At 40.2% G+C, this 25,574-nt stretch overlaps 1 protein-coding gene across 3 annotated transcripts in view; it reads left to right on the plus strand.

Annotated features, from left to right (window-relative positions):
- Window positions 1–1,163: 1,163 nt before the first annotated feature.
- Window positions 1,164–25,574, plus strand: part of magi2b (membrane associated guanylate kinase, WW and PDZ domain containing 2b) — a 64,269-nt gene continuing 39,858 nt past the window's right edge. For all 3 annotated transcript variants that reach the window (XM_079450518.1, XM_079450517.1, XM_079450519.1), the window contains exons 1-2: window positions 1,164–1,529; window positions 13,660–13,776. In XM_079450518.1, the coding sequence (XP_079306644.1) occupies window positions 1,232–1,529; window positions 13,660–13,776 (415 nt within the window). In that variant the 5' untranslated portion in view covers window positions 1,164–1,231. The remainder of the gene's footprint in view (window positions 1,530–13,659; window positions 13,777–25,574) is intronic.

The following is a 25,574-nucleotide window of genomic DNA, read 5'->3' on the forward strand; positions in this document are numbered from 1 at the left end:
AGAAAGTCCTACAGGTTTGAAATGCCAAGGTACACTTTGAAGGTGAACTGCTCCTTTAAAACATACACTAGAAACACCTGCTATTATTGTCTCACCTTTATCACCTCTCAGTTTGCATCTCATTCATCTCAGACTCTCCTCTTCCATTTTTAGACAGGAAACATATATATAAATAGAATTTCATTGTTTCCTTTTATTCCTGGATTTGCATTTTGTGTAATGCGCTATAATAAATTCTAAAACGACTCTGAAAAGCAAACACCGCACAAATCATTATTCACATCGAGTCATAACTCGGTCCATGTGACCCAGGTTATGTTTTAGTACTAGAAGTGATTGAACTATTTTCAAGGCCTGGGGGATTAAACGGATGCTAATGAGGTGACTACAAGGTGGAGGGTAAAAGAAAACGATGATGTCAAAAATCCATATTTTATTGCACCGGACATGAAACATCCCAATCAGATGACATGAAGGGGAAGCATAAAAGCTTTGTCTGTTTGATAAATCATATTACAGATCTTTTATAATATCCTATATACTGTATATTACTACAGGACTAAGGAAAGGACCATTTACAGGTAGCATGCTAAGCTCCTTGTAGTATGATGTTCATACAAGCCTTTGTGTAGTGATAATAGTCAGTCAAGCACACTAGGTTTATGTGTTTGTCTCGGTGGCAGGGGTTCCCCACCACGGTCCCACAAGCGATGAATTATTTCAAATAAAATAAAAAGCATGCATTACAAAAATACAAAAAACAAATGATTTCTTAGTGTTTGGTTATTTTTAAAACGACTGTATCTTTCAAGTTACACCAAAGCTCTAGAATATGATTATTATTAAGCTAGAATAATGAGCGGGGAGGCCGAATACAAGTACGTAGATCACATTTGATCTTTATTTATTTCTGCAAAGATAAACATCTTCGAACCCTCCGCGAGGAATGCACACCAGCCCGACATTCGTGCCGTAGCGCTCACGCCTCCTCCTCCAGACATCACATCCGGGTCACCCGCCAGTCAGCGTGTAAGCGAGCGTGCTTCTCCATACAGTTGCGTACCGCCGCTGCAGCTCCCAGCGCAACTCCACTGCACGCAACATGGACACCGCGAGCAGCGGCCAGCCGCGGAGGATCTGAGAGAGAGCACGCGTCGGGACCGGCCACGCTGGGGCAGGGATGCGGTGCCATCCGACAGACGCACGTTAGTAGGCGAGTCATTTGTCAGCGATGTCAAAGAGTCTCAAGAAGAAGAACCACTGGACGAACAAAGTCCACGAAGCGGTGCTCTCCAGAAACAAGGAGGGCGAGCTGGGGTTCGACTTGAAAGGAGGCGCCGAGAATGGCAATTTCCCTTACTTTGGGGAGGTGAAGCAGGGCAAGGTGGCCGTCCAGAGCGGCAAACTGTCCCAGGACGAGCTGCTCTTGGAGGTCAACGATACGCCGGTGGCGGGGCTCACCATCAGGGATGCGCTGGCCGTGATCAAGCACTGCAAAGACCCGTTCCGGCTGAAGTGCGTGAAGCAAGGTGAGAATAAATACAGCGGCGCGTCGTGAACATCAGCCGTCTGCACATTACCATCAAGCGAATCAAACCGAATCCGAATTACGCACAAAGGTGCGTTCAGATGTTGCGGCGCGCTATTGTTGCCGTCTGCGCAGCGTGAGTGACGCGTTTATCGATTGATACATCACAACCGCGAACGTTCCACCGTCGCTATTGGCAACCGAAGTTGCGTTTTGTCACATAAACGTGTTTATGAAATGCGAGCCTTGTTTGGATCGCAAGGCGCGCGGTGTCGCTCGCAAGGGGGCGGGGGTTGTATTCCGCCCCATGTCGGGTATATTTTGCCCCGAGGGTCCGCCATGGGCAGACCGGACGAATGTTTGTTGGTCGTTTGGTGAAAAGATGCGCTTTTCGGTGCAACGCACGAGATCAGACGTGCTCGTGTGAATGGGAGGAGCTACACGCATGCATACCTTTCTCCTCGCAGATGTTACAGTGATGGGATGTGAGGGCGTGAAATTGTCTTACCATAGCAAGTTCCCAAGCAGGCTTACAGTGCAGTTGTCACCTTTGTTTGAACCAGATAGACATCAGCTGTAGGCTCGCGCTTTGAAAAACATGTGGAGTTGTCAAGCAAAAGCAAAGAAATATCTTGATGGAAGCAAGGGTTGTGATGTTCGAGTGTCTTGACCATGCTTTTGAAGTCGTATAGTTTTAGGATCATTAAATGCGTAAACGAACGTCTGTCGGCATCCCCTGGTGTTGTTACCAACCTGTACAACATGGACCACAAATGAAGATGTCCATGCGTTTTCATGCAATGGGGAAAAACATGCGGCGGGTGTGAACGGCGACCGAAATATTCTGCCGAACATCTCACCAAGAAGAAAGAAAGTCACGAGGGGTTGCGACGACAGGAGGACGAGAAAACCATCGATTTCACTTTTGGGTGAAATAAGTTAATTGAACGCCTCAAATCTGGAGGACGATGAAGGAGTTTGGCTTCGTTTCAGTGGAAGAGATTGCGTGTTTGTTTGTTATGGGTGTTAAGGTCTCACTTATCTGCCACGGTGGTGATTACAAGGACATCCTGTTTTGTCATAATGACCCAATTCTGGCTGTTATATAAATATAGTAGTCAACCAGAGCGGCCTTCATATCACCGCCGCCACCACCACAGTGTTTAATCTAGAATAAAGCACGTCTATTGAGGGTTTATTTTGGAAGTAACTGCTCGTGTTAACATTTCATCTGCTGGGTTGGGATTCAAGGGTTTGGTGGTCTTGTAATCGCGAGTCACTTCAGTGCTGCGACCTGTTTTTAAAACGTCTGCCTCCATACGGTTGGTTTTTAATATCAGCAATATAATCTCATTCGTTTTCGGTGGTGCACTGCAATGTTTGGTTGTGTAACGTGTTGGGTTTGCACGAGTGGATTCGCAATCCGAAAACATGACACCGCGCAGCCTCAAGAGCTCAACTTATTTCTCTTCGATGTGCCGTTTTTCTGTGCCGGCCATTATTGTGTCTTATTACAAGGCTCGTTGGAATGCTTGATTCTGATTGGCCGGTCACAACATTTGCTGGTCTGTTATAGATAACCTCTCAAAACTAATAACACACAGTAACCTGGATGCATCAATTTAACAGGTTACTAACTATAAATGTATCTTTTAATAACATGTATGACATTATATTTACAAATGATTAAACCAAATTGCCTGTTCGTGACTTCTTAAAGTTGTTTCTTACCTTAAAACCACAAGTAATCTGCTTTTCCTCGCGGAAGGTTTGCATTTGGTGAAAATGGGGTAAAATGGGGTTAAAAATATTTCTAGTTCACATAGCATGTCAATTTTTTTTCTCGTGTTATAAGCGGGATAATGTACCAACAGCTGAAATTCTTATTTCTGCAATAACAACTGGCTTCCTGTACATCATCCCTTACGTTATGATCGTCGTTATCCTTGGAGATGTGTGATTGGTCCTGAAACGTGTGAGATTTCATCTCTCATTGGAAGCCATTTTCTTTTATCTGTGCCTTTTTTTAATATTTCATCATCTCCTCTTTTTCCAAGCGCTTTCATTTTGCTCTGCATCTACACGGAGAACATACACGACGCGGTTCAACATCATTTAATGAATTCCCATCTGCACTTGTTAAACCATATGATGTCTGAAAATGAAACACAAAAACAATGGCCACCTGCCTCTGGTAAAGTCACCAAACCGCCATGTCTACGTTTTCATAATTCTAGAGGCATCTGCTTGTTTATATGCGTTTCTTGGTGTGCTTAAATGGCAGATGATGTTTGTTTTTGCAAAAGAGGGAAAAAAAAGCCAAGCAATATTCCCCAAACTACCAGTTAGATGTTTTTTAAGCGCATACACTCCAAAAACCTTCATTCAAAGGGATTTTTTTAGATTGCATGGTTGCGGACCTTTTCAAAATTTATGCAAACAAAACGGTTTGGTTTAAGCTGTATCTGTCATTTTTTGTCTAACGCTACATATTGATCAGATGCAGACTGTCTTTTGGCTGGTTACGAATGTTGAAAAGATTCTCGATGAGAGCTGCGTCTGTCGCCTGCCAAACCCATATCAGCACATTATAGACTTTTTCTTATTTACAGCTGTTTATCCATTTTCTAATCCTTATTCAACTTTGTGTCCAGTTAATCACAAAATAAGAAATGCGCCATAAACCCTAATAGTCGAGCATTTTGTTCTGCAGTCTAACCGAGTGTCACCTACTTTCTAAAGCAGATCCATCTGACGTCCCCCCAGGCCGCTATTTGGGATTATGATGCTTTTAATGTGTTGAATTTAGGAGTGATTGCAATCAACCGGACAACCGCAAGGTGCACGTCTGAACGTTCAGCTGATGTTGAGATTGGTTCCTTGAAAGTGGCAATCATGACGCTGAAGCTTCTTTGATCCATTATTAAGTCAACCGTGCGGGATGTCAGAGACAGCTGCCTCGAATGTTAACATCACAAACACGGGTGCTGGTGCGTGTGATGCAAGATTCGTGGTTTTATTTAACAGTTTCTTGCTTTTTTCTGAGCTGGGTGGTTTACTTTGATAATCCGCTGGAGAATGAGTTTCTGGTGAATAATTAATTATGATTATCGTGTGCATAAAAATGCTTGGCCATCTGTTATGATGTGAACGGCAGTGCGGTTCATTTCGTCTCTGCACCGTAGGGGCCTCGGAGAGCCCGCTTTGCCGGATAGCCTTTTGAAACGAGTGCCTGTAATTTTCTTAAATGAGCAAGTCCCTTGTTCACTCGCTCTAACTCGGCTTTTTGCATTGTGTTCTTTTCTTTGATGCACACATAGCCTGTGTCATTTCGACGTGCCGTTCTGCATCAATTCAGCTGAAACAGGCCAAGGACTAATGTGAGCGGACACGAGGCCTGTTTTTCACCTGTAATATCGCACATTAAATCTTCTGATGTAACTTTAACTAGAATGATACTTTTTATGAACAAATTACAAATAGAAAATGTCTTGTTTATTTCAAGAGAGTAGCTATATTAGCCAGGTGAAATAGTTGACGAACAGTATTTGTTGAAACTAAGAAAATGAAATTAGACTATTTTACTTGTCTTGCTATGTTCTTAAAGGTTTCCAAATTATGTTACTTTTTAGGAGGCAAAATCTTATGTTTTTAGAATTGGGCAGACAGTTGCATACAAACAGTGAGACACAACTTCAGGCTTTTGGTAACTAAAATAGTTTTTAGTTACTAAACATTTTTTTAGTTACAAAAATAGGTTGAAAACATAAGCAAACTTCAGTCCTAATTGATTTATTTAGCAAACGCTTTTATCCAAGGCCACTTTGTTAGTAACATTTAGTTAGTATGTTAATTCGCATCATATTCTGCTTTAAAATAGTTCAAATTAGGGCTGTTAATAGGGCTGTTTGTTATTTACGATAATGAAATTTGGCGGACGATTAGTTGTCTGTTAAATAATTGCAGTTATTGCGATTAATTGTCTGTTTAAAGGCTTTGAAAATTATAAAGATTAATTCCAATTAATTTATTCATTGAATAAAATAAAGATACATACAAATTTGGAAAATTCTGTTATTTACCAGTAACATTTGCTATAGACTTGGTCGGTGTCGGTAGCTGGGAGCGTGGAATGGGCGAGGGGACAGCATTTTTTCCCCCTTCAATGGAAATGCATGGCGTTAGTCCAGGGGTGGCCAACCCGCGGCTCGCGAGCCTCATGCGGCTCTTTAACTAGTTTCATGCGGCTCTTCAAAGCTTCAAATCTTCAGCGTCCCTTCCGCTCACTCCACCCTAACTGTGTGTTCACACCGGGCGCGAATGAGGCGTCAAACGCTAGTGATTTACATGTTAAGTCAATGTAAAGACGCGCTTGCGGCGCGAATGAGGCAGCGCGAAAGACGCGAGTTGCGTTAGTTGAAAAATCTGAACTTTGGCGAAAATTTGCGCCGCGTTAACCAATCAGGAGCCTGCTCTAGTAGTGACGTAGACGACGTAGCCCCTCCTATGAAGCGAATTTCACGCGCGAATAGCACGAATGACACAAAATGTTCAAGCGTCCAACTACTCCCGAATAGCGCGTTTTTGACGCCTCATGTGAACACACAGTAACATCGAACAGGAATTTCCAAAAGGGACTGAACTTCGCAAGAACAAGTTAGCACACAATGTTAACTGTTGAAAATTACTGATATTATCATGTTGGTGTGGTTATTTTCATTAGATCTGGCTGAGCAGAGGTCTGTGAATGCGTGCATACATGATTAAAAGATGATGTTAATGTGTACCCATGTGTATGATGTGGCTCTTTGCAGTAACACAGAAAAAAAAGTGGCTCTTAGTCTCTGACTAGTTGGCCACCCCTGCGTTAGTCGGTATGGTCTATATAAAATCACTTTTTCCGTTCAACAGAGCAAGATACATAGACAAACTGAGCTGTACTGGCTGGGAGACTCTGTGCAGTATCTGTGACTGAAGGAACGACCCAACGAAATGGCCCGAAGGTGTTTTGTACCTGATTGAGTCTCCAGCTACTAAGCTACTATAATATAAGTATCCCAGGGTCATTCAACAGTGTATATTTTTATCTCATGTTCATTAAAGCTATGATATAAAAGACTAGTATCTATTAACATGTTAAATGAATACATTTTATGCACAGTTTTGACTGTAGCACTCAACGGTTTCCAACATAGAAGTCCATTGTAAGGAAACACCTTAACGTGGCTCGAGGCATTTCTAAAATAAGAACACCGAATTTTCTGTTATTGTGTTGATGTTTGATATCAGTGGTAAAGTAATTATTTGGTTATACATGGTCTATGTTTCGGTTTTAAGCCACGATTTGATGCAGCAAATACGGAATCACTTTAATAAACCTCATAAACACATAAAATACATATCTGATAAAACTCACTCAAATGATGAAGAACTGTCATTAGTAATAGTAAGTGCAACGACAGTGGATGTAAAATGCTCTAGATCACCCTCGTTTTCTAAAGCTTTACAATAATTTATTATAAATAAAATAATAAATAATCTATAATAATTGTGATTGAGACGATTGACAGCCCTAGCAATTAAACGATTAATCGCAATTTATTTAATCTAGAATTAAAGTGTTCACGTAATAGATGTCTGTGTACTGTGCATATTAATTTTGTATTTATAAAAATATACACATACATCTATATATTTAAAAAAAATATTAAAATCTATAAACGTTTATATATCATTTAAATAAAACAAATATATACATGAAAGTATCTCCTTCGTCATTCAATATATTTATTTCTATAAATATTTTCTTATTACACTGGGTTGGTTTTTGTGTTATATAATAACAGTTTCCCTAACGTCAGTAATGTGTTCTATTTATTTTGTAAGGTTTGCATCAGTGAGATCCTGTTAATCAAAGAACACAAAATAAGGTCTTCTTTCCTTTATAAGAGGAATTCTCAGTCAAGTAGATGTACATAATGCACACTCATGCTGTGTGTTTTACCAGCGTATGCAACACAAATAAATGTCCGCAAGTAAACATCCATGGACCTCAGAGTCAGCTTTAATCAGAGCCACGTAACGTTGTATTTATGCGCATCACTGTTATACATTGTGTATGATTTCACTGTTGATGATATGAAGATAAGCTAAGTGTTTGTTTTGGGATTAGAGACGCATTCACAAATTAAAGAGTTATAGGCTGCTCGTGTGGAAACACTCGACAGCGGGATGCAAAACAAGGGCGATGCTTTAAGAGCCTGGAGTCACAGACGCTAGCAGAGAAAGGTCTTTTTGTGCAGTAATCACTGTGTGGTTTTGGGCTTTTAATGTCTATTTCAATGCCCCAGAGTGTGTGCTTTGTCACAGAGATCCAGAATTGATCCCCAGCGTATTTACTTGATATTCACACTGTTGTTTTTGCTTGTGTTGGTCTGAGTGGGAGCGGAAAATGCTTTCAGTCGGGACAGAGGAAAACAGGTCGTATTGAAAAGAACTGATATATATGTTGTTCATTGCAAATTGAGTTTTTCAGTTGCATTCCCATGCTTATTTATACATTGGCACTGGTATTTTTAACTATGATCGGCTCTTGAGGTCATCTAGACACACAATATATAAATGCATACACTACGCAGACACCATACATTAAATTAGTCCAGTGGTGTTAGCAACAGAGAAAATCGGTACATACGGCAGTCGCACAAATCCAAGATGTTTTTCAGAGAAAAATAACAGTGACCTTCCTCCAGCAGATGGTGGGAGAAGCACCGGTTGGGTGGGATGCGATCCCCGATGACTCTGCATGATGAAGGGACATATTTGACATGACTTTGACATCTTTGAAATCTGTGCCTGATCTTTCTCATTTCTCAGTGCTGTCAAACAAGTGATGATCCATTGCATATGGACTAATCCTTTTATACAATTTGTTCCGTTTTATTTTCTAAGGAAAATGGGAATGTTTTGGCCTTCTGGGTGGTTTCCAGTGTATTACTATATTTTGCTTTGCAGTTGCTTGGGTGTTCTGAGTGTTGCTAGGGTGTTGCTTGGTACTTACTAAAGGAATGTATGTGGTTACTTACTTTTCAAGTTAAACTAATCATATCATATGGATTATGGACCCTATATTGATGTTATATTTGTCACTAGATAGATCCTTCTTCAATTAAAGTCTATGGAAATTTTTCAACTGTTTTATAGTCTACCAGGCATTAATATACTGTATATCTGTGCACTGTGAGTGCATATTTATATTGTATTTAAAAACACATACAGGTATATATTTCGAAAATATTTGCATGTATTTATTCATATTTATATAGTATTTAAATGATATATAAACATTTATTCATTTTAATATTTTTTTATATATATACATGCATGTGTATGTGTTTATAAATACAAAGTAAATATGCACAGTGCACACAGACATATATACTGTTAACGCTAACTTTTATTCTGGATGCGAATCTATTTCTGAAGAAAGGTGGGAAGATCTTGTCGCATGCACAGATCCCCGTACGTTTCTGCGTGTTTGCTGGGGTTGCTAAGGTCTCTCAGGTGGTTGCTAGGGTGGTGTGGGAGTATTCTTGTAGCTCAACAGGTAGAACATTGTGTTAGGTTTGGCGTTGTGGGTTCGACATACAAAGCATTCAAGATATATGTGTTATAATTAATAATAAGTGGCTTTGGATAAACGCATCTGCCAAATGCATAAATGTAAGTGTCAATTTCTGTATACGCTTTTAACAGATTTTAGTCATCTGCCAGGCAATAATCAAATTGCTTTGTAATCGTAATGAAACACCCATGAACAAACCACACGATCTGAAGAAGATGCATGAATGATGTTACTTGCATTCAAGTAACGGTAATCGTTGTGAATAAATATCCGGTAAGTTTTATATATTGGCATGTGCTGTTACATAAACATAATTGTGCTGCCTTGCCTATGTGTTGTTACAGTTAGAGGTGTGAGTGGTTTCCATTGTGAATTCACAGTAATAAACAAATTGTGTCAGATCTTCCAAACCATAATTAGCACTTCTTGCTTTTCTTGATTTAACAAAGAGGAGAGATTGAACGCTCCGTAAACATGCTGTGCGAACACGCCTGGTAAAAGTGTTTGTGTCAAAAAGACAAAAAGCGGTCATACCTCACGAAAGGGTTCAATTCGGGGTTTTAAGCTGCCGTGTGCCATAGAAGTACAATGGGCCCTGATGTGGTGCTCTGTGTTCTTTTTATATTGTTTGCACTCATGGATTGATTCAGGATGGGGAAAATGTGTGACTGGGCTGACTTTGCATCTCATGATTTTTGTGTTTTAGAGATGTAGATTGCGGTGAGAGAAACAGAATCGATTCATGTTGTTAGTAAAACTCATGTTGCCCACATGTGCGAAAATCTTGTCAAAGTATTTGATCATGTCTACGTTTTATAAAAGGCACGTGAATGACATCAAGATCAGTAATCGTGACCAGTTACAAATGCAAAGAGAAAAGTCATGAAACTGTTGGAAACAATGTTCTGAAAACTCTTCCTTTATAGTGAGAGAGGAACATTGTGTGTTGTTTATGTCTGTGCACATCCACTTCAAGACGATGCAGAATCTGACCTCTCGTAGGAGTTGGTGGCAGGGAATAGGAGATATTGATTGGACGACATCACACACGGTTTTCCTCTCTGTGTCCACGGATTCATCGCGTCTCTCTGTGTAAGGCCTAGTGTTTTATCCGAAGGGCTCTGCTGCTAAATAACTTTCAGTAAAACTTTCAGGCGATCGATAAGCTGCTCGCTTGTCCTCCGCGGGGGCAACGGTGTCGGCAGTGATTATGCCGTCAAAAGTTCAACTCATTGGAATGTTTTAATAACCTCTTCTCCTGTGAGGAGAAAAATCGAAATGGTGACATATTCCAACTGTATCGCGTAGCGCTTACCATATTTTACGGCAGGTGTCCCAGATATTCCCATAAGAAAACATTTCTTGAATATCTGGATTGTTTCACTAGGGGGGGTTTGAGAATGAATTGAGACTAGTCTCAGAATTCAATGTCAACGGAAGAAACCTGGAGAAAACGTGTGCGTATGTGTGAACCAGATTAAGTGCGAGCTTTGTGTACTACTCAAACACAAATGTGTGTTTTTGTGTTTGTGTGTGTGTGTGTATATGTGAATGTATTGATTGATTAACAACAAAAATCTGTCATCACTTGAAGAAGTGGCTGAGAGGTGTCAACAAAGAAGTGCCTTCTGGGATTGCGAGAGAGAGAGAGAGAGAGAGAGAGAGAGGGAGAGAGAGAGAGGGAGGGATCAAGCGAGAGTGTGTCTTTAACAGCTGTCCAATTCACCCTCACCCTCATGTGACGCTTTGCTCATGAGGTCATTCAATGCGCTGACAAATGATGCGACCTCGCTCTCTCGTGAGTCAAAGGTTCGTTTTCCTCCACAAAATCTCATCTGCGCCCTCAGTTTCTCCTTGGATTATTGACTAAGTCATGAAGATGTATTCTCAGCAGTTTCTGTACAGGTCTGAGATCAGTTCAAAACATCTGTGCATTCCTAACCCCAATATCATCACTAAACTAACTTCGCAGATGTTGGATGCACATTTCACATTTTACGCTTGGATGCTGATGTCTTTTGTTTGCCCACAAGAATGTAATTTCTGAAGGGTTATACTAAGTTGTTTATCCTGTGTGATGTATAATTTTTATTCTCACGTACCAAGAAGTCAGACATTTCGAGCCTCGCTCTCTTGACCATCAGGGGATACGTAAAAACGTCCTTGAAGAGTGACATTATATCTACCAAACAAAATGTTGATCTTAGTTTAACATCAGTGTTTTCTTATGTGCAAGATTGCAGAGAGACATTTTTCGACCTTTCGCTGACTTATGATTAAAAAAAAGCTTTTGTTGAATTTGATTGTGACTTTAATGTAGTTCACATATATCCGATGAAATGGTTTAACTAGCCCAGCGTGTTTTTTATTTTACATTGTATCCCAGTTTATGTCACAGTCTGGCAAAGTTATTGGAGGACATTTTTCTAGATTTTGATTAATTAAAGTCATAATTATATTATATACAGTATATATTAATAATATACAGACAATATACTTTATTATGTCTTTCCGGTCTATTAATTGAATACCTTATACAACTAAACATTTATTTTAAACAATGTTTTTACCCACTAATTCCTTTCGGTTTGCCTTTTGTGACAATATCCAATGTTTGTATGTATGAGATGGCCTTACAGATTTGACATGATCTTAAATCCACAAAACACAGTGTTTTAAAAAATATGAAAATTGTACTAATGGTCAAACTTGTTATTGTAAATATGTGATGTTTAATGTAATGGCTCTAGCTCTGGGAAGCAGCTTGATTTCATCTCTGTATAAATTGTGAATAGTTTAACACCAAAGACTACACTATAAAAAACAAAAAGTTAACAAAATGAGAATAGCCTATTCCGCATATGAAAATGTGCCAGGGTTTAACTTCAGTGACCATGGATTTATTTATTTACATTTATTGATTTGTAGTAAAACTTTTGTAAGCACAAATTAAGCATCGTTTAAAGATATTAGTAGTAAAACTGGTTTTACAAGAGGTAATAAATCTGCCAAAAAAACATGGTTCCAACACTTTGACTATAGGCAAGGCAAGGCAAGGCAAGGCAAGGCAAGGCAAGGCAAGGCAAGTTTATTTATATAGCACATTTCATACACAATGGTAATTCAAAGTGCTTTACATAGAAGAAATTAAAAATATCCATTTAATAAAACAGTGAATACATAAGAACAATACAATTTAACCTATATTAATTTAACTTTAACCTGGTCTATTTTCTTAAAGGGCATTTCTAGTCAAACTTCGTACTCCTTTATATCCCTTTGCTCGACACACCGATGTGTTCGAGAGGTCAACAAGTTCGCGGGTTGCCAGCTAGCAGGAAGCATCTGGTGTGAACAAGTTGGCCTTTTCGGTGATGTGTCACCAGCATCTGTATCACACACAAGCATCGCGCGCCGACAGGGGGCGACGCGAGACTTCAGCATCCGTCAAGCCAATGAGAATACAGGCTTTATTGTGACGGGCTTTTCTCCGTTGTCTCCCGGCCGTCTCATCATCTCCTCCTCCGTTCCTCCAGTGGACTGAATTAGCTCCATCACCGCTGCATCCAGTGATGTATATCGGACCGCTTTATAAATGGGGTCGACACTGTAAGGGGGAATGAAAAAAGGATTTTTGAAGGGGTGAGTAGAGCCGAGACGGAAACATCATCTGGACCGCTGGAATTGCGATGTGGATATGGCGGTTTTAATGGAAGGGGATTGTGATAATGGATGATGAAGACAAGTGAGACATTTATTGAGGATTTATTGAAGGGAAGTCGAGTGATGTGTGTACTGTCGGTTGTGATTTGATGATGTGTGTCGGTATGTCGAGGTCGCAACAGCTGTGAAAGCTTCATCGATGATCGATTATTTACCAACATACGAGTGGATATGGGACAGTGTGCCTTTTCTATTTTAAATGCATTTTATTACTAATGTACATTTTTCGATGTTTTAAGTCGTTGGAGGAGAATCACTAAATATTTGACTGATGCATCAAAAAAGGTTTGGAGTCGATCGTGTCTGAAATGATGCTCGAGGAGACGCGTTTGCCTTTGTTAGCCGGTGACAATAAGACATGAAGTTGTGAAATGATTCGTGCCAGCTGATTTTAAACACATTCGTAATATTTGTGCTTGGTTTGGGCATTTTCGAGCGTGCTTTCTCGTGTTATCCTCTCTTTAAATGGTCAAGGTTATGACTGGAGCTGAAAGCGGAAAGATAGAGGAGACCGTCTCTCTTGTGGTATGGCTGAAAGATTTGTCATTGTCATTATATTGTCCTTTGTTCACCTTAAAATACCTCACGAGCTACCTTTTATTGCATCTTGGTGTCTCTCGCTTCCGATAAACATCTGGTTTTACGCATCGGTGACACATCTGTACTGTATGTCGTGATGCTTATGTGCCCTTTCCAGGTCTAAGCTAAAAGTCACTTTGACAATTCTCACTTAAGTTAAGTCTTGTGTTAACAGGTTGACTGATGTTTATTTGTGCTTTTTCAGGGGGTGTTGTGGATAAAGATCTTCGGCATTATCTTAACCTACGGTTCCAGAAGGGTTCGGTGGACCACGAGCTTCAACAAATCATACGTGACAACCTCTACCTCCGGACGGTGCCGTGTGAGTGATTCATTTGATTTTTGCTAACAACTTAGACTTCTTGGCTTTTTGGTCTTGCTTTTTCATAACCTTGCTTAACATAACAAATAGTCCTGTCTGTTCAGTTTGGTTGACTGGTTTTGTACAGGTTTTGGGTGTACTGGCTGGTCAGATTGGTTTTACGTCACATTGTTATAAACAATCTTTCATGTCAATGGGAATGTGTGTCCTAACAAGATGCAGCAGCATCATGTGCAAGCTACTGGATGTTATGCTGATTAGTCCCGCCCACTGTGAAATTTCATTGGTTCAACATCATGCTCCTCAAAATAGAAACATGTCGATTTTTTTCTTAAGACTTTTCAGATGAGCTGTTGGGAAGGTAGATAAAACTGAAACGAGTTGACCTGTAGTTTTGTGGATGTTGTTGGTGGATTATGGGAAAGATGTGCAGACAAATCCTCCCCCATATGTCTGGGTAATATCTCAATGTATGATGCAATCAGATTGAAAGAACCGTTATGGCTTATTTTATTACAAAACACTTTTTTTTAAGACAAATGCAACATGGAATGTGGGATTTTGTGGAAACCTTGCCGGCAGGTATAGGTAGATGACATGAAGATATAACAAGTCTTGTGTTGTGCCTCAGTTTACAAACAGTGTTGACCTCATATACAGCTGCAGGAAAAAATGTAAGAGACCTCTCCGGTTTTGCCTTTAGTCAGCATTTCTGCACCTATTGTGGCAATTCCAGCCCAGTTCTGTTGCATTTCCCAACAGCCGTGTAAAAAAAATGCAAACATTATTCCATCATACCATGTTTGATTTCAACTGATCCTAAATTACGCTTAAAGAGTAAGACATTAGTATTGTGTTTTAATTATGAATATGAACTTGTTTTCTTCACAGTATTCAAGATCTGCATATTTTGTTATTTCGGCCAGTTTGTCCACCTCAGTATTTTGCAAATAGATGCAAAAATGTTTATTTGGAATATAGGAGGTCATCTAACTTAGAGGCCATCCACACGGAGACGCGCTTGGCTGTATACAATGATTTTGTATCGCATTGACGTTTCATCCACACGGATCCACAGATGGGAGCCTGGAACCGCTATTTTTTGAAACCGGGTCCCAGAGTGGATAAATCTGAAAACGCCACGTTTGGCGTTTCTTGTGTGTACAGCCTATCAGTTAGCGTTTATGTGCATGCTCCAAATCTTCTTCTCCAGTTTTAGTGTATCTCTGTGACAGAATTACAGCGCCACATACTGATTTGGCATGTATACTACATCATTTTGAGATCAGAAAAATAAGCGATTTTGGTGTCTTATTTTTTTTCTATTTGTATTTTTTCCATTTATTATGAAATTATATTTTATTTGAGTATATATTGTCACCTTAGCGATTCTTGCGCAATGTATTTTGCTCTGTAGATAGTATTAGTCCGTGTGAATGTTTTTCTAGGTGCAAGGCTCCAGACTAACTATTTTACAAGGAGCACTGCAACCCCTGAAAGAAAAGTTTAGGAGCGCAAGCAAAGAATGTAGGGCCACACACCTTAAATCAGCCTGCCAATGCTGTTATTCAATTATTTTCCCCAAAATAACTGTATTACTGATACTGACAAATAAGTTGCTTGATGACAGCAGATTTGGTTAAATAAAATGTAAGAAAAATGTACGCTATCCTTACATGTGAAGTAGTTTTTCCACGCATTACCTTAAAATGACCTGAATGAATTTACAAGTAAATGCACAAGAGTGCTGTTCATCAAAGCAACGGCATTACAAATTTGATCTGTTAGACAACATTCACACATCAGTGACAAAATACCAGTGTACTGCAGTGATGTCATGTGGACTGCTGCCGCCGGTGTTATATTTGAGGACATGGTGGGGTGTATAACCGAATGAACACAGTGTTATTTATGTTTGGGTCTAGCACTTGCTCTATGACATTGTTTAAGACAACCTCAAACTGAACTATTGAACTGTAGGAGGGCAAATTGGTTGGACACATTGACACATTAAACTGTGGTGATCATGCGGGCAGTGCGGGTTCGAACCACGTGGCTTGCAACATTTCCCCATGACATTTTTCCCTTCTCGCTCCTTATCGATATTAAACAGACGTATCTTGCTTTGCTTATGCATTCTAGTCTATTTCACCCAAACCCTTCTGTTACCTCAGTTCGCAACAAACCAAATGGATCAAACAAAAAACACCAAATGGAAACGAACACAGAACATGATGCATCTGTTTCTATAGCCTCCTCACCCTTTCCCTCGTTCCTGCCTGGCGGTCCTCTCTTCCTCAGCCTAGGGTTTCCAAGGCAACCAGCATTTCCTCTCCAGGCTTGCCTGCTGATGTTTCCCCCTCCCCCTTCATAGCGGTGCACAAGCACATCACAATCACCAACCGGCTGGATAAAATGATGCCTTTGATTTATTCCCGTGCGGTCGGGAGCGTGCGCTTCTCGAGCTGTTTCTCCCATACCGAGAGTCATTAGTGTATCCCGACAGCTTGCCACGAGATGTTTCGAAGGCCGGATTGGAACAGACAAGGCAAGAAAGGCGATGTTAAACTGTTCATTTGTCTCTCATATGCTAAAGCAGAAGAAGGGAGCTGGAACATGGCCTGTGTAACTGAATCTGTAGCTGTGGTTTATTAAAAACACGTCAGATGGAGTTTGATTATGGTTGAACAACACCACAGGGAAGAAATAAATGGGTGCATTATTAGAATACACAGCAGTTTGGAATTGGTATTTTTGTTTGTTGGTTTTCTGACAAGTTAGTTTCAACAAAGTTGCACAGCCTCCACATGAAACGGCATGGGTCAAGGTACCCAGAGGCGAAAGATGTGTGATGTGTTATCTCACTCTCAGCTGGGAGCGCTGCATTGACATAGTAAATGTCTGTCTCATTTCACAAGTCTCTTAACTGCCAGATACAAAGTCAATCATTTCATGACTGGGTTTGTAGAACCGGCCATTTATCATTCACAGCAGTGTGTGAAAATCTGTGTGAAACACATAAATCACATTGTTTTTTGCAGTGTCATGCTAGAATTAATTTTAGTGCAACATTATGGATGTTTACTGTGTGTATAGCATGCAAATTATCTGTATGCGTGGAATTCCTGGATGAACTATACAGATCCTTAAAGGGATACTCCACCCAAAAAAATACAATTCTGTCATCATTTACTCACCCTTAAGTTGTTACAAATCTGTTTACATTTATTGGCTCTGTTATAAAGAAAATTATATATTTTGAAGAATGTGGAAAACCAAACAGATCTGGGTTCTGGGCAACAATACAATTAATACAGATTAAGAACAAAACAAGGGTGAGAAATGATGAACTGTTCCTTTGAATGCAATGCAACATATGTGTATTTCTGTTTATTACAGTAGGAGTAGGACTGGAGTATAAATCGAATTATTGCAAATGTGCATATTGCTATGTTGCATATTATGTGCAAGAATGCATGTGTCCGAGTGTGGAATATGGTCAATAATCAGAAAGAAAGTTGTATGTTGGTTATAGTTTTATGCATACGTTTTCTATTTTAAAAGAGAGAAAAATGTATATGGGGGGTTTATGGGTGACGGAAAAGGACTCCCGTTTTTGTGACCACATACTTTGTAGGATTTCTGTGAATTAAAATGCGCAAACCAGATGTAATAATATCCAACAAATGGACAATGGATGACTCTGCATAGACCATATATATATTGGATTTAAATTTTCACGTGTCATTTATGAGGAATATGGAGCGTTACGGATGTTCATTTTTTGTGGTTATGTTTTTTACAATGGTTTACACTGGTTAAGTTTTACTTCAATGCATTAATATCTTTTTGGAAGTTTAACTTTTGAAGTATAGTATTAATGCATTGAAGTAACTTATTTCTACAGTATACAAATTCAGAGTTTAGCGGGCTGTGTATCAGTAATGGTCCGTAGGGGAAACGCATTGCTCTGTGTGGATTAAAACGCAGCAAAAAAATTGCCTAGATAATTTTCGTTAAGGAGATCGTATGGGTGTTTGAATCAAGATCGCAATCTTTTAAATATGAATAATGCAGCTCTACAAAACAACAACACATGCGTAGCTTGATGACTGTATGAAGGAGCATGGAATGATGGGAACAACACATGCCTCATTTGTGATTTGGAATGACACAAGATAGACATTTCTTTTGCATTGTGATTCTGCTGGTATTTTTGTGTTTCCGCATCAGCTGTTATTTCCACCAGCCAACCAGTGACAGTGCAAAATCCTGCTTTCCTCTGACCGCAGGCCGCGGCGCTGTCGGATCACGTCTTTGATGAGCGGTTGACAGTACGCATCGCGAAGGACCCGTCCTTCCTCAGGGCAGCCGGAGCTCTGGATTGTACAATTAGACTTTTATATTCAAACACCCCCACCATGCGATCTTCACATCCCACTGCTGGTAGGCTTGTTCTTCCCGCTTTTGCGAAACCATATTAGTATCATCAAATTATATATAGGCCCGGTTTCATAGACAAGACTTCGCCAAAGCCAGGACTTTGCCTTAATTAATTTGCATTATCCAAATGCCTGAAAATAACTGGTGTGCATCTTGAGACAAAACAAAGGCACTGACATGTTTTAAGATATGTCAGGGCAAGTTATTTTCAGTTGAGATGGCTCAAAATTCATTTTAGTCTGGGAATAGTCTTAAACCTCGTCTGTGAATCCGGGGCATGATCTAGACAGTTAGTTGTTTGTGAATTTCCCCAATCGGATGATGAACGCACGTTTGCGAGATTGTAACGGAGGGGGCTTTGACTAGATTGCGCTGCTTTAAAGTTGACGAAATGGTAAACAGAGGTCCTTCGCTGGATTTACAAAGCTTTAAAGGAGTTTTACAGAAGGTAACGTTTGTAATGACATGAGGGTGAATAAACCATGAAATACTTTTTCTTTTTTAATAGTTTGGAAATCACTTTAGTGGGATATTATGAAGTTTCGTTTTGTAGCAGATCCTGAGATGTGTTAACTCTTGCCTTTGAGAGTCTATGTTCTTCAGAGTTATAGTGATGCATAGAGAACGATCTTTCATTGGATGTGTGAATTATGCATGGCGCTGCTATACTCTGTCGGACTGTCAGCTGGGTAAAATTTGGGCCTGAGTCTCATACTGAGAAAGACTTCAGAGTGAATATTGGCATCTCCAGGACACAGAAGCAGGCTGGTGTGATAAACCTGTCATATTATCAGTGGTTGTAAGGAAATTGAAAATGGAAAATGAATGAAAAGGAAATCCAAGCACAGGAGGTGACTGATGGTTTCAGGCAGGTGACATAATTTACATTGTTCACATTAGGTTCACCCAAAAATAAAAACTGTATCATCATTTACTCACCCTTATGTCATTCCAAACCTGTTTGCCTTTCTGCAAAACTCAAAAGAAGAACATTGGTATCCAAACAACAATGACCATCGTTGACTTCCATTATGTGGGGACCACTGACATGGTTCTCAAAATATATTTTGTGTTTCACAGAAGAAAACACCCATGGGTCGGGGTTTGAGTGTTACACGGGTGAACCGTTAGCCTCTGGTTTCTATTTTCCTGCCTCTTCAAAGCTCTACAATATTATCAAGCAGAACATTTGAGCGGTCTGTTCTTGGATCACTGCCTCCCTTTTTAAATGTCTGATGGATTTAGGTCATCCTTTAAATTTACGACAACTGGCCTCATTAAGGTCGTGTCTCAATCGCATGAGTAGAGGACATTCCTTGTGGACGTTAAAGGCAGATTCAGGGGTTAGTGAGGGAGTACGAATGAATCAGCCGAGACTGAATCTACATTTTAACTGAGAAACGGTGGACAATAGATTTGCCTGGGCTTTGAATTTACAAAGATATCCTGTTTTCCATCTGAGGTTCTTGGCTTAATTGACCAAAACACAGAAGGAAGAGTAAACTATAGGGCAAACAGCTGCATGTCATTAATCTTATATCTTGAAGCTGCCGTTTCCATACTTAGAGGATAATTAGTCTGAATAGCAGATTTGTTGAGAGATAATAAAAATAAAAAGCAGTATTAGACCGGGATGTGTTGACATTTTAGAGTCTTATCTAGTGGCGGTTCTAAGTGAGTGGATATCCCGGGCTTAGCCCAAAGACCTCCACATATGTGTTTGACAGTGGCGTAGCAAGTCAGGTCCAGGCCCATGTGCAAAAACTTTTAACGGGCACCCCCGTCTGTTTGCGGCCATGTTGCGCATTACTGGACATCGGATGTTCACTCAGGATTGCAATTTAAATGTTAATGCGCGTCAATCACGCTCAAATTGTAATGGCAGACCCCATGGGAGCGCAAATTCCCAAGCGCCAGAAAGAGGGATAAAACGCGTCAATTGCCTTGTGGTAAGTGTGCCGACATAAACGTTTCCATTTATGCATTTGGCAGTTGCTTTTATCCAAAGTGACTCGGCATTATACTATACATTTTGTTTTGAGTATGTGCAATCCTGGTATTGAACCCATGACCTCTAACCACTGAGCTACAGGAAAGCTTAACAGAATACCACCAGCAGATCATTTTTGACCAAATCCAAATGTTAAACAGATATTTTTTAGATATACTGTATATGTAAGATTTAAGAAATTAAATTGGAAGTGCTTCTGGACCATTGTTTGTTTGTTTGTTGTGACGTGGACTGTAATGCTTAAGAATCTGTATATTACGTTCGTATTGCAAATGCAAGTGTGTAAGGAGACTGTTTGAATGGTTGTTGTTTATGTACTTTCTTAAAGATCGGGTATCATGCCATGTCATGCCTTCTGACTTCTTTACTCTGTTTAACGTGCTGTCTTTTCATGCTTAACATGGTCGACTTGTAAAAAAAAACGAGTTCGACGTATGATGTAGTATTTATGTACTTGATACACTCCCCCAGCACTCCAAGGGTTCCTATTCCTTTTATTGGCCATTCTCACAGAAAAGCACGGCGAAAGAAAGAGCTGACGAGCGAGACCGCTTACCGTCAAGATTATCTAAACGCCAAGATGGGCTGGTTGTTACTCTTGCCATAGTGAAGTTTAGGTGTGTCTGTATGTTCACAGCATTTCAGGAATGGATGTTATATAAACGGTGGATGTAACACTGGACTTGGAGATAGTTTGAAACTGAGGGATGGTGCGGTCCCAGCGCTAAAAGATGCTCGACATGAACTGCACGCGGTTAGTCAAACTAAGTCATATGTTTGTGTTTTGTTGGCAATCAGCGTGTACGTGCATAATGTACAAAACACAAAGGGATTAATGTGATGATGTGTTGCTTGCTCGTGCTGTACTTCCGTCCCACTCTCCCCACTAGTCCCACCTCTAGCAACTTGTGTTTTTTCGGAAATAACCGTACAGCTGTATCTCTCTTTTATAAATTTTACCAAACGTAATACTCTTTGAAGATACGACAACTGTATAGGTACTCAAGATTAATATGAGATGGGTAGAAACTGCCTGGGTCACGTGATCTTTAATAATTTATGTTCATTTATTTAAAAATACAGATTGCAACTTTAAGCATCTCATCATACGCATGCCTATGAACTAATGTTGTTTTTAGAACTTTTGCTTGTACTTTTAAGTGAGTAGAACTCAAATAAAAAAGGGGCAAATTCACTTTAAGTAGCTCATCTCCACAGCAGGATTAGCCTATGGCAGGGCATATTCCCAATACGCCAAAGATCTTGTGTGGTTATGTCATATTGATTATTCTGTTTGTGCCTGAGCTTATTTAACCCGCTATACTAAAAAATGGATGATGTGCGCATCGTAAGCCCTCTCTCCAATTCTGCGGCATGTTACAGCTTCGGGTTCTGCAGATCCACTTTGATGTGCTCACAGGCTCCAGCTGTTTGATTGACAATCCGGATCAGCGTCCGTAATCCTCTGTAGCATCTATTGTAACAGTCAGTGTCATCAGTAATGGACGAGGTCCTTTGATGTCTCTCTTATGAGCTGACCAATCAAATGAGTCCTTAGTCTTCTCCTTAAACTGTTGTGGGCGGAGCTCTCTTGTTGCTGAAATAACACGCCCACTATTTTGGGGGATTTCGTTGGATTAACTTTTTTTAATCGTTTGATTACTTTCACTATCTCTTCCGACGAACGTCTGTTACATAACATACACAGGCTGTGCGGATGACTCACGGTTTAGATACCGAGAGCGTTATTGCATTCAGTCTACATATGGGTGTAATCAGGGCAATGAAAGCCCTGGATTATCATTTCCTCACAGGTGTCAAAAGTATTGAAAACAATACCAGCTATACTTAAGAAGTAGTTGTACAGTGTACTGACTGTATTAAAACTGTTGACGTTGTTTTCTATAGGTATTTATCCATGATGATGATGATGATGATGATGAAGAAACTGTTGTGTAATGTCACATCTCAGCAATTTTAACTGTGTCCAAAATGATGAAGATTCACTGGTATTGGTTTAGACTGCTGTGACTCTGGTTTTACGAGTTCCGACAGCCATAGATGGAGATATTTTATCAGAGCTTAAGTGAGGAGTTCTTCATGAGAACGGGCAGCTTTTCCATTCGGGTGTGCGTGGCAGTGTGAGCCGGCTAACGGCTGTGCAGGGTGACAGAATGAAACTTTTAAATGGCCTTTTACCGGTAATCCACCAGGGGCTCTCTGTCTCGCTCTCTCACTCTTGCTCTTTCCGTCTCACTCTCTTTCTGTCTCTCTTTTTCTTTCTGTCTATATCTGTCTATTTGTCATTTTCTGTCTATGACTTTATTGTCTCTCTCTTTCCATGTCTGTTTGTCTCTCTGTCTTTTTGTCTTGAATATTTCTGTCTGTTTGTCTGTCTATCTATCTCTTCTTTTAGTATGCGTCTCTCTTTCTCTCTCTGTCTTTTTGCAGCTTTATTTTTCTGTCTGTTTGTCTGTCTCTTTCTTTCTGTCTATCTATCTCCTTTTCATTCTATCTTTGTCTGTCTTTGTGTCTCTCTCTCTTTCTATGTCTGCCTGTCTGTTTGTGTGTCTATCTCCTTTTAATTATATCTCTCTCTTTCTATGTCTGCCTGTCTGTCTGTCTTTGTGTCTCTCTCTCTTTCTGCCTCTTCTCTCTTTCTATGTCTGCCTGTCTGTTTGTGCGTCTATCTTTTTTTAATTAAGTATCTCTCTTTCTATGTCTGTCTTTTTGTCTCTTATATTTCTGTCTGTTTGTCTATCTATGTCTTTTTTGTTCAGTCTCTCTCTATGTGTCTGTTTTACTCTTGTTGTCTCACTCTATTTCGGTCCCTTCTATATTTTATTTGTCTGTCTATTTTTTGTATTCTCTCTCCCTCTTTCTATGTCTGTTTTGTTGTCTTTCCATCTCCTTGTCTCTCTCTCTCTCTCTCTCTCTCTCTCTCTCTCTCTCTCTCTCTCTCTCTCTCTCTCTCTCTCTCTCTCTCTCTCTCTCTCTCTCTCTCTCTCTCTCTCTCTCTCTCTCTCTCTCTCTCTCTCTCTCTCTCTCTCTCTCTCTCTCTCTCTCTCTCTCTCTCTCTCTCTCTCTCTCTCTCTCTCTCTCTGTCTTATCCATCTGTTTTGTTATTTCTCCCGTGAAACTCCAGTATTTCAGTTTCTTCCTTGAACGCAATCATGGACGGACCAACTGAGACCACAAACAGCCCCGGGAACCCCGGTTGTGTATCAAGCTGTTCCGCAATCATCTGCTCATCTGCCACACTCTCTCTTTATATTCAATGTTTTTGTAATCCGCGTTTTGTTTCTCATACAGTACTTTGTGTGGCGAGATGAAATGGACCATCCTTGACTTTGGCACACGTTTGGACGGTGGCAGAACGCAAAATGTAGAAATTGAGGTCCCAATTTTGTCAATGATGGATGAAAATATTGGATGCAGTGTGTAAATGTGATTGACACACAACGTAAGAAACGCTGGAATGCTAATTTTGGACTTTGGACCTTTTCTGTCTCTCTCTGTTTCTGTCTGTCTGTCTTTTCTTCCCTCTCTTTTTGTCTTATTCTGCTTTTCCCTGTTTGTCTGTCTTTTTTTTCTTTTTTCTGTCTTTCTCTCCTTTTCCTTCTGTCTCTGTTGCTTTGCATCCTTTTCTTTCTCTCTCTCTCTCTCTCTCTCTCTCTCCTTCTCGCCGTCCCTCTCTTTTTCTGTTTTGTTGCCCTGTCTATCTATCTGTCTCTCTCTCTCCCAGCCGCAGTGTTTTCCGACGTCACCCTGATGTATGAGTCTCTTCATCCTTCATGGCAGCCAGGCAGTACACTCAGTTAGTGATGGGCCTCTGTGATGGGGCCAATAGACACTGGTGCTGAATCTGGTCAGCCGAAACATAAATCAAAACGAAGGCATTGAGTTTTGGGATTATTTACGCCTTTTTGAGCATATACGAGATGGAGACTATAAATACTCATGAATAAGGTGAATAAATGGAATTTGATGAAGTCTGAGTTTTTGGGGTATCTGTTTTTGCTTATGTCTTCTGCTTCATCAGGTTTATGCTGATGTCTGTCGTTGGCACGAGAACACAAACCGCTTCTGTCATGCCAAAGCGTGTGTGCTCGGTTGCGCGAACGGCATGAAATTCTTTAAACCATGAGAGAGTTAGTCACAGCTAGTAGCTTGCTGCCACATCACGACCCTCGTTTTCCGAGCCCAGGGTTGAAATGTTTCTCTGACACAAATATATTCCTTAAGCATTCTGTGCTTTCAGCCAGCCTCTCAAAGGTCAACCCACGACACCATGATGAGATATTCAAAAAGACGACAATGTTTGATGTTTCAAGGTCGTTGCAGACCCTACTATGGTAGTCAAAGGTGGCCAAGAACTGTTTGGATACAAGCATTCTTCTAAATATCTTTACAAAGAAATGTATACAGATTCATAACAACATCTTCATTTTTGGGTGAACCGTTCCTTTAAGTTTTTTTTTAATGTGTGTCCTCCCTGAGGATCATGTTTATCATATTTCTCTCTGGTTTCTAAATGCATTCAATGGCATTCAATCCTTTACGATCTATAATGTGATGATTCATTGGTTTTATCGCACATAAGAAACCGCGCCGTGATAGAAGCGCCGATTTTCTTGCATCATGTTGAAAACACAACACAACAAATAGACAAAACACAAGTTGCTGTCCTCATCCCTGGGGTCATCCAATAAGTGCGGCTCATTCGCTTCAGCGCTGCGGTATCTCAGATTATCCTTCACTTCTGCCCGCCCTGTGAGCTGTTTACCTACATTTAGACATTAGAGATTCAGCGCACAGAACAGTTTCGTCCTTCAAGGTTGGACTGACCGCAGATTAGAGGGAACACGCCCCCCCCGACCCCTCCCTGTCGGTGTGTCAGCGAGGGCTGCAGACGATTACAGGTAAATTTCAACCCTCAAGCGGTTTTCATCTGTGGTACACGAGGGTAGGACCTCAGTGTCCGGCCAACAGAAAGTCACCAGGAGATATTTAAACATTCTTTTATTACTTGTGTACCCTCTGGACTTCTTGAAACTTTTGAATGTCTTTAGTGTTTATGTTTATATGCCATTCTAAACCTGTAAAACTTTCTTAATTTAAAAATATTTAACTTTCTCACAAAAAATATATTTAAAGAGCGTTGTTAACCAAACAATATTGGACCCCCTTGATTTCCATTATATGGACACTAAACAAGTGCGACATTTCTCAAAATATATAATTTTGTGTTCAACAGAAGAAAGACTAGGTTTTAATCGAAATCGGGGTGAATAAATGATCACAGAACTTTTTTGAGGGGTGAACTATCTCTTTAAAACAGAAT

This window comes from Barbatula barbatula (assembly GCF_947034865.1).
Source record: "Barbatula barbatula genome assembly, chromosome: 25".
In the NCBI taxonomy this organism is placed as follows: Eukaryota; Metazoa; Chordata; class Actinopteri; order Cypriniformes; family Nemacheilidae; genus Barbatula; species Barbatula barbatula.